This window comes from Anolis carolinensis, chromosome 5 (genome assembly GCF_035594765.1).
Source record: "Anolis carolinensis isolate JA03-04 chromosome 5, rAnoCar3.1.pri, whole genome shotgun sequence".
In the NCBI taxonomy this organism is placed as follows: Eukaryota; Metazoa; Chordata; class Lepidosauria; order Squamata; family Dactyloidae; genus Anolis; species Anolis carolinensis.
In genome coordinates this window covers 18,009,079-18,022,182 of record NC_085845.1, presented here as the reverse complement: position 1 = coordinate 18,022,182, position 13,104 = coordinate 18,009,079, and the positions used below count along the sequence as shown (strand labels likewise).

The 13,104-nt window shown below is 40.6% G+C and overlaps 1 protein-coding gene across 6 annotated transcripts in view; it reads right to left on the bottom strand.

Annotated features, from left to right (window-relative positions):
- Nucleotides 1–3,812: 3,812 nt before the first annotated feature.
- The window catches only part of aff1 (ALF transcription elongation factor 1), a 172,062-nt gene continuing 162,770 nt past the window's right edge, over nt 3,813–13,104 (bottom strand). For all 6 annotated transcript variants that reach the window (XM_062981848.1, XM_062981850.1, XM_062981851.1 and 3 more), the window contains 4 exons: nt 12,934–13,027; nt 10,662–10,705; nt 9,486–9,715; nt 3,813–8,093 (listed from right to left, as the gene is read on the bottom strand). In XM_062981848.1, the coding sequence (XP_062837918.1) occupies nt 7,972–8,093; nt 9,486–9,715; nt 10,662–10,705; nt 12,934–13,027 (490 nt within the window). In that variant the 3' untranslated portion in view covers nt 3,813–7,971. The remainder of the gene's footprint in view (nt 8,094–9,485; nt 9,716–10,661; nt 10,706–12,933; nt 13,028–13,104) is intronic.

The window sequence follows — 13,104 nt, the reverse complement described above, 5'->3', positions numbered from 1 at the left end:
AAGCAAAATGCTACATTCTGGTTCTGAATCAGGAGTGGCTTATAACAGGGGAAGCTCCTTTTGGCCTGAATCCCAGCTTGGTCTAGCTACAAAACTGCTGCTCATCATCAACTGGAAAGTCCTGTGGCTCCAGTGGGGACTCATAAATTTATTCAAACATAATCTTCAGTAGGCTAGAAGTTTCTGATGCAGGATAAAGCCTTGGAGGGTTTCTAATGTGTTGCAGGCTGTCAGTATTTGTCCTTTTCAGCTGCCAGAAAATAGGACTAGTTTTCTGGAATGTAGTAAAGATTTGGAGTTTAAAGGGTGTGAATCTGCTTTGATATATTCATTCACATGTAAACCCACTTTTACAAGATGAATCTATAAGGTCACCTACAGAAGCAGTTCTAATTCAGAGTGCCTCTGTAGGTTTTCACTTCTAGGGCATGGGTGCAGAGCGACCTGTACTCGTAAGTACCTTACCAGAAATGAGAGATAGCAAAAGCATAATACAGTGTTCCCTCGCTACTTCGCGGTTCGCTTTTCGTGCCCTCGCTGTTTTGCGGGTTTTTAATAAACACTAAAATAATAGTATAAATCATAAAATAATATTATAAATCCCTCTTTCTACTTCCTTTCTAAGGAGAAGCCTAAGGAAGGGAGAAAAAAGGAGGATGAAGAAGCTTTGATTTTGCCTCACAAGGCAGTGGTAGGAGCACACATGCACGTGCTTGAGCGGTGAGGAGGGGACAGAGACGCCACTTGCAAACAACACAAATATGTGGTCCCTACTTAGCAGATTTTCACTTTTCACGGATTGTCCTGGAACATAACCTCCACGATAAGTGAGAGAGTACTGTAGTGTGTGGTAAGAGGAAATGTCTAAATATTTCAGAAAAGCCATTCATGCATAAGGCACTAAAGTAATCTTGTAAGCCTTCTTTTTATTCCAGCGTCTCCAGTTACCTCTGCATTGTGTATGTATAGGACAAGCTTTTTCAGTTGATATGCAACGGATACTTGAGTGCAGATATTTTACCCTTCCCTGGCTTATGTGCAGGGCTGATTTCATATGGAAGGCACGTGGAAGTAGGGTTTTGGACTTCGCAGTCAATTTCATACTCGGTTATAATGCTCTTGTCTTGAGAGAGCGAGTCAGTCTTTGTATGGAATGGGTGTAATATCTTGTCATCTTCCTTTGCCAGGATAAATAGATTAGAAACAGTTGCTGGCCAGTTACTCTACAATCTATATTCACGTTTTGGCATTTGGTAGAAATGAGGCTATTGAGGAAAGTGTTCTACTGCACATTATGTTTTCAGCTGTAGCTTTTGAATTACTCCAGAGGGCTGCCTGGGATTCTTTTTTCAGCCAAGATTACTAACATATGGGCTGGAGTGATAGATTACATGCAGTATGGATTGTGGTTGAGAAAGAGGCGAGCCTGGGCTAGTACACAGCGACTCTTAAATGTACGCTATTCAATGATGGCTTGTTTTCCATGGAATAGTTTATTGCTTTTAAACAGATGAACTTAAAATTATTGTAATAAAAGACTATGAAGTTGGAGCACAAGGTGTAGAGGATGGAAATAGCAAATTGCTTATTCCAGGAGTCAACAGGAACTATATATATATATTTTAATTTTATTGGATAATAGTGTGTGGTGCATTGTAAAATCAGAAGAAAGTAGTTGTTTTTGGATATGGTGACTCTAGACACTGTTGTTGTGCCCCTTTGGGACTTATGGTGACCTTAAAGTGAACTTATCATGGGGTCTTCTTGGCAAGGTTTGTTCAGTCATGTCAATATCTAAAACAAGCCCTATAGAACAAAATCATGTGTCTGTTCAACCTTTGGAAGCCCTGATGAGATATCAATCATTGGCCAATGTGTAGCACTTTGCTGGTCCTTTCAGGGTATGTCCACAGGTATTATATTGGATATTTATTTATTTCAATTACTTATACCCGCCCTTCTCACCCGAGGGGAATCAGGGCGGCTTACAAGTGGCAATTGATGCCGATAAAGCTCCATTTCTCTATCACTCTTGCAATCTATTGGACACATGTATCTAGTAACTCACACCTAATTTTACTAGACAGTTTCCAATGAGTTAATTAATGGGAACTATTCCAATCATCAAGTTATTGTGTTTAACTGGACAAGGATGAATTGCAGGAAATAACTGGTACTAATGCCTCCCTTATTTCCAAGGGTGCAGTACATAGAAATATTTTTAAATCAAAAATTACTCAAGGTTAGTATTTGCCTAGATCAATTCTGTGCAAGCTTCTGGGAGAAAATAGCTAAAGTGGGCAGTATGATGGAACTGGCACATCCTGATTGTACAGTTATTCCTGTGTATTTCCACAAACAAAAATATTCTAATGTTAGCACACATGTATCTCATACTTTTGTAAACCATGCTCAACTGCACTGCTTTATTATTATTGAAATTATTGGAAAACACACGTAGACCATTACTACCCTAGAGGGCCAAGATCCTATATTGGCTACTAAATTAAGAATACTTTAGTGCCTTCCCAACCCCTCAAAATCTTGCTGTACCAAGCAGCTGCTGCAAAAAAAGTTGGTTTGTTCTCCTGTCCATAGGGGTGTAGTTTCCAACCTCTTTTTCTCCAGTGATCTCTAGTGTATCAGTCAGAAGCAGAATCCCTATTGTAGTTTCACACATCAGAGATTACAGGCAGATGGGAATGTACCAGTCCCTAGAACTGATCTCCATCACTCGCAGCAGCTGCTGCATGATCATAAATACAGTGCCTGAGTTACAAACATCTGCCGTACAAACTACTCATAGTTAAGAATGGGGGTGAGACAACAGGAAGTGAGAGAAATCTACCTCTCAGAAGGGAAACTCACACCTGAAAGTAATCCTGGGAAAAGGATGCCTCCACTGAAGCTCTCACCAATCCTTGTTTCCACAAAAGCCAATTTTTTCAAAATCCAATTATCACAGGGACAGAATGTGAGGTGAAATCTTCTGAACGGACACAGACAGCAAGACAAACACCACAGGGGTATTAACCCTTCCCTATGCTATCCAAGGCTTAAAACATATGTTTGGCTGGAGCTACACTTTAAAAATGTACTTATTCCAACTGACATACAAATTCAACTTAAGAAACCTACTGAACATATCTTGTTCGTAACTTGGGGGCTGCCTGCGCCATGAAAATGAATTGGCTATAGATGTCTTAACTGTAGAATATGCATCCGTAACTGCAATAGTGAAACCTCTTGTAGAGGCATATTTCACACTGATCTCCAGATGCTGGGCAGAGGCGCTGCATTACTCTGTTGCTTGCTTGGCATTGTCTTGGTTAACTATTCCAAGGGGTCATTTCCTGCAGTGAAATTCAATTATTTATAACTTTCCTGTGGAAATTTGGGTTGATTTATTTCCATCGAGGAGTTGTAACATTTCCATACCTGCCTTGTTAATCTTTGTCAGAAACAGTACTACTCAACCAAAGCGGTATCGCGTGATTTGTCATTGCCATATATGCTTGTAATGAGTACAAACTTGGAGGCATGGAGAAGCAGCAATAGTATATTTTTGTGACTTGGCCTGGAGCACTAGCCATTGAAGATTTCCTCAGCCAGTTGTAGTTTCACTAGTTATGTTGGATATGCTATGTTGTTTTGAAGCCCCGCAGAGCTGATGGCGTCCTTCACTACCCTGCCAATATTTTTTTCTTCCTTTTCTTTTTGTGCATTTTGTTCTTGTACAGGAAAACCAATATGGGCACTGCTTCCACTATTAATAAAAGAGTTTTAAAAATCAAGCAACTTGCAAAAAAAAGGCCATTTCATTTAATATTTTATTACCCCACATGAATTAAACAAATCAACCTGGAAATACCACCAATATACAGGGAAGAAAAAAATGTTATTTACAAGATGGAGACACAACACCCCATAATAAATTTAAATGTACAGATTTTTTAATAAAGAAACCAAGGAAATAGCAAGGGGAAGGGTGAGGGAGAAAGGGGAATTGCCCTTTTAAAATTAAATTGTCAAATTAATTTAGCTTTCAGTCCACATCTCCAGTGACAATGGAACTTGAAAATCATTAAATAATAGCATCTGAGACATATAGAACATTGACAATTTAAATACATTAATTATTATAATTCTAAATAAATATCGGGCGAAGGAGGCTGCTTTGAGTGTTCAGCTCCATTGACCTGTGTTTAAAATGGCAGAACAATTCATTTCTTGCTCCTTAGATAGAAAGCTCCAAATTCCTGCACAAAATTAGTGGAAGTTCCATCAGTGATGAAGTTCTCTTTTTCTCAGATCATTCATTCAGTTGGTCTTTTGTTATATAAACTCAAAGAGGAAGAAAAGCCAGGTACAGGCTTTCTAAATATGATCCCTATCGACCAACTGCTTAGTTGTAATTGCACATACAATAAAAAGAAATTGCAGAATGTATAGGAGAGTAGGGTTTTCATAGAAGGGTCATTGTAACACCTGTAAAAATTAAAAGTGATCCTGTGCTCCCACTGGGGATTTTTTATTTATTTGGCCATCCTGGTCATCAACCAAATCTGATTTTTTTTGTTTTTGTTTTTGTTTCAGGAGAAACCCATGGGCATTGCTCATTTTGGCATCACTCAATAGGGATATAAAACCAGCAGCACTGAGACAAAGGCTGCTATCTGAATCTCAATCACCATTCAGGAACCAGATGACTGGTTAGAACAGGGAGCATCACAGATCATTATCTCTTGGATAAAGTGCTCAACAGGCAGACTAAAGTGGGTCCCTTGCCAACTGGAGATTGCTAATTTCAAGATATATTTTAACAGAGCAAAAGCAGCAGCAATAAGGTGCGTGGGGTGAAGAGAGGGAAAGTCCTGAGACTACAGAGGTCAGTTGGCTGGGAGAAGCAGCGAACCTGATTAGCAAGGTAAAGAAATGTAAAGTATGTTTAGTGTTTGGTGGCTACTTTGCCAGACCAAGGAGTTTGAAAACGTAAGACTTGGAAAAATGGCTTCCCCTCCCATCTTGAGAAAGAAAAGGCAGACAAAAATTTAACCATGTAGAAGGCATAGCATCCCAATTTGTTCTTTTCTCCAGTTCGTGACTAATAAATGTTGACAGTTATTCCGATTTCATTTCCTGTTTACAACTGCAAGATGCATTATACCTCTGTTTTACATATGGACATACAAGAAAAGCTTTGGGATGGAGAGGGGAGATCCATCTATCTATCCAATGGGTGTAAAAGAACTACGGTTCCCAATGCAAATGAACTGCAGCACAAGAGGAAAGCAAAATGAAAGCAATATTTTGAATGCGTGCCACTTCAAATTGTGTCCTCTGATTTTTAAAAAGATTTTCACAGCAGTTATATCAAAGAGAGAGATGACATTATGGACCCTACTTAAGGTTTAATGTTCCCCAAGACCATCTGTAAGACCTGCTTGCTTAATGCTACGCTCAGAATACATTCCAGGAAAATTTCATCTTGAGATGAGGAAAATAACCTTTCGGAATTGCATTTAAGCAATTCCCAGAGGTACAGAACAGATCCTGCTAAACAGGAGCACAGCTTCAATTCCATACAATGGGCAACTTTGTTCTTAAATGGGATGAACACACAATGACTAGATATAGACCTTGGGAGTTAGGAAAAAAATAAAAAAAAACCCGGTACCATACTTGAGAACAATTTATTTGGAAGATATTCCCATTGTTCTGTCTTGACTGGTCAGTTGACAACAGAAACTGATGGGAGGGTTTAAGGCACCACTGAGGAGGGAACAAATAAGTTCTTTAATCATTATTACTCTAAATTAGGGAAAGAAGACAGCTTTGGAGTGGAGCAGTCTTCAAGGCACACTCTTCTGTTGGAAATGCTATAACCTATAGAAGGAAGAGAATTTGCTTGTGTAAACCAACGACAATTGCTGGTTTCTTACTCTAGATCGGGAGATGAGGTGGTTCAAAACAGTTTGGGGAAATGGAAATGTTTTAAAAGGGAAGATATATTGGATCTTCCACCTGCCAGCATAAATTGAAAGTAGTGCAGCAATAGACAAAGGAAAGCACTGCTATCTATGAGGGCTATCCAGAAAGTAGGCTACGTTTTGGATTTTAAAAAGATCAAAGTATAGGATAAATAATTTACCATATGCAGCTGAAAGACACATCCCAAAACTACAATCTCATGTAATCCCCATTTAAATTTAGCCACGTTTCTTATAGATAAATGAGTTTGAAAAGTACTGCACCAGTAAATTCCCCGCTTGTGTCGTCAGCTCTTCCCCCTTCTCCCTTCCTGCAGCGTAGCCAAAACGCTGCACTGCCAGCCACGCCCCCATTGTTGGAAACAGAGGAGAGAGGCGGCAAATTTACTGGTGCAGTACTTTTCAAACTTATTTATCTATAAGAAACGTGGCTAAATTTAAATGGGGATTACATGAGATTGTAGTTTTGGGATGTGTCTTTCAGCTGCATATGGTAATTTATTTATCCTATACTTTGATCTTTTTAAAATCCAAAACATAGCCTACTTTCTGGATAGCCCTCGTATCATTTCAGAGAAAGTGGATTGCAATGACAAGCTGCAATGTTTCTCCTTTTTTTAAAGGATCCAAATCGGAAACATGTAGTTGTACACCTAGTATTGACCTTTCTGGTAGTCCAGTCCTGCTTCTTCCAAATATAAAGGTGCAAGGGAGCCTTAGAGACTTCCTCCTTCAGCAACCTTGCAACTCTAAACTGTGCTTGCTTGACAAGGCCTGGTCTAAGACTCTTTCACTGAAACACTTTGTGATGCCTCCACTGTATGGACCAAGAATAGGGAATATGAAAAAAACAGCATTTTTATGAAGTACTTCATGCTGGTGGGTTGCAAGCAATTCCAGTTCAGTTCTTTAGTGCAGTATTGCTCAATTCATTTGCAGGGTGAACTAGCCCACACGGCAACTTGCCGGCCCATTTGGGGGGGGGGGGGATGAACATCACCTACACTGCATCCTCTGCTCACTGTGGCTTCTGGTAGGCAGCCCAGCATTCCTGTTTCTTTTGTGAAATCTGCCCATGCTCCCCAAGAACATGCAATATCACAAGAAAACATGACAACTGAAACTGCTGTGCTGTGGCTGCCACACAGAGTAAGAAAGATGGAGGGAAGGAAGAGAGAGAGAGAACCCTGGGAATTACAGCTAGGGAAGCCTGTGTAGGCCTACTATGGGCCACACACCAACCAGCAAAGAAAGGGGGCATTATTAGTGCAACAAACAGCTACGGGTAGTAAGTGAAGAGCCATTTTATATTTAAAAAGCCAAGAAAAGAGGGGGAGAGGGAGTTTGCATTCAAGCAGAAGGCAAAGTTGTGCTGATGAAGGTCTCCCCTTTCCTCCTTTCTGTTCCCTCTGTTCATCCCACCCTTCTGGAACCAGAAGGCATTATGACAAACTTCATTTTGGTTTTCCCTTAAAACAAAAAAGCAGTGTACGGCGGTGGGGAATTAATCTTACACTGGGCCCACAAACATCTTTACATCAATTGAGGTGTTGTGGAAAATTCTTTGGGAGGCGGATTTCCTTCTCACCGGCACTTCTTCATGTAGATTGATTACGTAGTTGGTTTGGTTTTCTTTTTGTCTTGCTGGTTATTTATTTGTAGAAATGTTCATAGACCATTGACACAATGAAACCATGATGAGGGGAAAAAGAAAACAAAAAATAAGAAGAGAAAATTGCACTTTGTCCATTGAAAGAAAGAAAGGAAGGCATCCTCCACTTTGAGGCCTCTTCTCCACTTGGCACCAGAAAAATGTAGTCTTTTTAAAAATGTTTTCCAGTGGTACCAGATCTCTACCATCATGCTTCATTCTACCTTGTTCCAGGTGCTTTTTTTGTACTCAACCAGTCCGCCAATAAGGCTGTTTCTGAGGCATTCAAAGTGCAAAAGAATCCAAGGCAAGGTTGTCACGAAGCACCGATTAAGGCTTATTTGGTTCCAGTCTCAGCCACTGCAAACCCTGGCGGGTGTAGTGTACCAGTTCGATCATACTGCTGTTCAATGAGAGGTTGCAGGCGGCAGCGTTGAGATCAGAAAAAAATTCTGAAAGAGAGGAGGTGGAAATGAAATGTTTGCTTCACACCTGACTTCATAACAGTTGATACTCATTTACCAATACTCAAAGAGTTGGTTGTTGGGGGGTTAACTCACTAATAAATAAATCAACAGAGATTTCCCCATTGCTGTGTGTAAGGTTACCAAAGGGAAAGAATGACTACACATTGAGTACTGGGGAGGTAAATGGGAGGGAGGAAGATGCTGCTGGTCTGGGCCTCTAGCAAGGAAATGAGACTGCATTCCCAGATGTAGGGCACATACATTTCTTTCCCTTTGGAACAAAGACCGTCCACTTCCTCTTCTGATTTGGTTCCCTTTCCCTACCCACCAGTAAGGAGTTCAAGCAGGGACTAGATGGTGCCCGAAGAGTTAGAAAATAGTTCCCTATGCCCTTTGGCCAAAAAGAATCATGCACTAGACATAAGGTGTATCCACACTGCTGAACTATAGCAATTTGACACCACATTAACTTCCATGGCGGAGTGCTATGGAATTCTGGGATTTGTAGATTTCTAACATATTTATTCTTCTCTGATAGAAAATTCTGACAAACAAACAACGAACTACAAGTACCAAGATTCCATAAGATGGAGCTATGGCAGTTAACAAGGTGTCAAACTACAATAATTCTGCAGTGCAGAAGGTCTAAACATCTCAAATCAAGTGCTGGTTAGGGCTGAATCAAATTTACGTAGGAAAAAACGTTTACTACAGGTGCAATAGCAGCAACAGTAAAACAGAGCAAAGAGTGAAAGCAGCCAAGCATTGATAAATATGCAGGGGGTGTGCTCTAGCAATTTTTTGCCAATCAGCACTGGTTATTCTGGTGGCCTAGGAGATAAAAGCCTTGTGACTTGAAGGTTGGGTTGCTGACCTGAAAGCTGCCAGTTTCGAATCCCACCCGGGGAAGAGTGCGGATGAGCTCCCTCTATTAGTTCCAGCTCCATGTGGGGACATGAGAGAAGCCTCCCACAAGGATGGTAAAAACATCAAAACATCCGGGCGTCCCCTGGGCAACGTCCTTGCAGACGGCCAATTCTCTCACTCCAGAAGCAACTCTGGTTGCTCCTGACATGAAAAAAAAAATATTCCAATGCTACCTTGCATTTACACAAATGTATGCTCATGCCCTCTTTGCATTGCAACAATATCTGCTGCTTATACTGATGTGAAAATGTGCTTCTATCTTGTCTTGAATCTGTCAGCACTTATTCATCTAGCTCAGTTTACAATCTACTTTGCTTGGCAGCAGCTCTCCATAGTATCATACCAGTCTTCCTTCTCAGTTCTGCTATGGAGTTATGGGGCCTTTCCAAATGGAAAAACAAAGTTTCAACATGCTGCATGCACAACTGACACATGGGAGCCAATGCTTACTCTTATTCCTCCTGGCCAAAACATCAGCTTGTTCCCAGAGATCATAGGCATAGAGAATATAGGAAGTGATGTTGACAAAGGAAGAGGTGATGTTTGGGATATAAGGAGGAACGTTGATGGAAGAGCCAATGCCACCACTCCCGCAGCTGCTGGCAGTTGAGCCCGTCTGGGAGCTTACAGAGCCGGCTGGAGAAGGCATCGGGGAAAGAGGAGAAGGTGTGCCCGTACTCCTGGAGGACAAAACACACAAAAGTAATGTTATCATCACTTCTAACTGACTGAATTCTAATGCAGAGATAGAAGAGGAGGGTATCAAAGCAGGTCTACTGAGACAGAAAGCAAGAAGGGGCCTCACGTGCTGCAGAAATAAATGTCTGTTTAGGGAAGGGGAAAACTGGAAATCCGGGGATGAAGTAGAAAACCAATACCATTTCCTGTAAGAAGGTATTCTGTATGAGGAGCATCATATGCAGCAAAGTTGTATCCTATTTATCTGAGGAAACATCTACTGTGCTTTATTCATAAGATGCAGTTAGCATTCTGTTATTCAGACACACAGACTGTCCTCTGTCTGCTGGCTTTTTCAGTGAAGACACTTTATGAACAATTATCACTTGAGAATCTGGGCAATAAAATGTCCTCTCTTAACCAGTCAGCATGCAGCCCTAACAATGTGGAACACAGTCCTTTTACCCCCACCAAATAAAGTGTGGCAATATCCAGACATTATTTCCCCAGTAGGTTCACACAACTCTAAATGGGAACTTGAAATAGTTACTTTTCGGAACTACTATTTCCAGAAGTACTGCCCAGTCTCATGGATTTGGGGAATTCCCTCCTGAGAAAGTAACTTTTCCAAACTCTCCTCAAAGGCATATGGTGTTCTCATTTATGAAGATGGAAGGTAAGAGTTTTAATGGAAGATTGCAATTAATCTTCTGTAAGAAGAATTCATTGGAAATAATTCATTGGAAATCAGAATCCACTTTAATGGAGTAAAGGACTGCCAGTTGAAAGTACAGTTATGAGTTTCAAGTCTAAAGAGCATCAGAAACTCCTGGTACAGTGTTCATTAAATCAGTTAAAAACTCATTTAAACTCAGAAGATAGAGCTTGAATCTTCCAATTGAAAACCCAAATTTCCCTTTTTTAAATAATGTGTGCATTAAGTCCTACCTTGCGACACACGGGGAAGGTGCTTGAGTGATTTTTGAAGAACTCTGCAACAAGAAATGAAATTCTAGTTATTTCATAATTAACATCAGCATAATTAACATCAATTAATTACTGACCAGTTTGAAGCCATCTTAGAAAATGCCAAATGTAAATCAAATATGTATCCAAGATACAAGGAAGTGAAAACATAAAACTTCTAAGGCAGAACAAGCTTGTCTGTTAAATTCAGGTGCCAGATTTACATCTTATTCCATGACAATCATTGCCATAGTCATTGCCACTTCTTTATTTATTTCTACCCTGCTGTCCTCCCAATAATAAACTTTAAAGCCATAAAAAATAAACCGTTAAAAAGAACAACAAATAACATAGAACATGAAAGGCCCTTTCCCTCTGAGCATTCAGCCGTCCAAGGTCTGCCAAAGTAGAAAGATTTTTACATGGCTACATTCAGGAGAAACAACCTTGGTCTGATAAAACTCCAGCTTATCAAACCTTGGCTAAAATCCTACATCAGAGAGGCACCTGCAAAGTTTCCTGCTCTCCCCACTCTAACAGATGTCAACCCTCAAAAAAGAGAGGAAAATGAGCCAATTCAGATGACTAAAAAGTAGCTGAATTTTGAAGAACTCTGCAACAAGAAATGAAATTCTAGTTATTTCATAATTAACACCAGCTTGACCAGTTTGCATGTTGAAAGCTTTGAAGCCATCTTAGAAGATGCCAAATGTTAATCAAACATGTATCAAAGATACAAGGAAGTGGAAACATAACGTAATGAACTTCTAAGGCAGATTAAGCTTGTCTTTTAAATTCAGGTGCCAGATTTTATTCCATCTTATTCCACGATGGAGAGCAGCTTCAATTTCAAAGATTGAAGTGCATCCCCCTTCACATCTCCACTTCTAAGCATCAACACCAGATCCTCCCAGGGCTTGACATCTTCCAGAAGGAAGTTTTGGACAGAGTGCCCTGTCCAGAAAGAGATATATACTGGGCCCTTGGTATCCATTGGGGTTCGGTTTCAAAACCCTCTGTGGATACCAAAATCTGTGGGCGTTAAAGCCCTATTATATGCCATGGCACAGTAAATGGTGTCTCTTATATAAAACTGCAACATCAAGATTCTCTTGAAGGAATTGCTGTGGACTATTGAATCTGTGGTTACAGAAACCATAGGTACAGAGGGCCAACTATATGTGCATTTAAGCCATGAATATATATGCACACGTCACTAAAATTACACCTCCTATGTGTTGTGCCTGTGCACGCTCCATTTTTCTTTTGTATGCCTTAATGCAAGAGTTCTGTCATGTGCCTTAATTCAAGTCCTCTTATGTATGCCTTAATAACACAGTTTCTTAAGTACAAACTTGGAAATTATAACTTAAAGTCTATCTACATGTTCAAACCAGGATCAGTTCTGCAATCTTGGTTTGTATTTAGAATTTAAATAATGGTATTCTAGTTTGAGTGGAGCCCTGGTGGCAAAGTGTGTTAAAGCACTGAGCTGCTGAACTTGCAGACCAAAAGGTCCCTGGTTTAAACCCCGGGAGTGGTGTGAGCGGCCGCTGTTAGCTCCAGCTTCTGCCAACCTAGCAGTTCGAAAACATGGCAATGTGAGTAGATCAATAGGTACCGCTCCGGCGGGAAGGTAAAGGTGCTCCATGCAGTCATGCCGGCCACATGACCTTGGAGGTGTCTACGGACAACGCCGGCTCTTCGGCTTAGAAATGGAGATGAGCAGCAACCCCCCAGAGTCAGACATGACTGGACTTAATGTCAGGGGAATCCTTTACCTTTACTATTCTAGTTTAAATGGAACTGAAAAGCAATTTTCTGTTACCACTAGCCCTGAAACACCGCTTAAGGCTCATGAAAGAAGACAGGACGAAACGAGAGAGGAAAGCATGCACATTCTAATAAATCAAGGTGGGTTTGATGAAATTAGACTATGATTATTATGTCTGAACCAGAATATACTCAGCCTGATGTGACTTAGAGTAGCCACACAGGAGAAGCCACACATTCATGTAAGATTGCTGCTATCCTGCAAAAAGAAACCATTTACTTTCCACAGATGGGAAGCTTTGATTTTGCATCAATTTGCAGCTCCCAGGATTGCAACTCCACTGCTTATGAGCACAAGCCACTCGACCACAACAAATCACAAGAACCCATTCAAAGGCCAATTTCCTTTTTTAAAAGGTTTGAACTTGTATGAGCACTAGCTTCCCCTCACCACTTCGAAATTAATGCTTTTATCCTGTACCTTGAAGTGTTCATTAAGGGTCCGGGAATACTTTATTGCTGTGTCCTTTTTGTAGCGAAACATGGCCATGTACAGAATGGCTTGGCAGCGCATGCTGTGGAAACACAATGAACACAAAAGACATGAGGTTGCCTTACAATGATTCAGACGATTGGTCTATTCAGTTTGGCA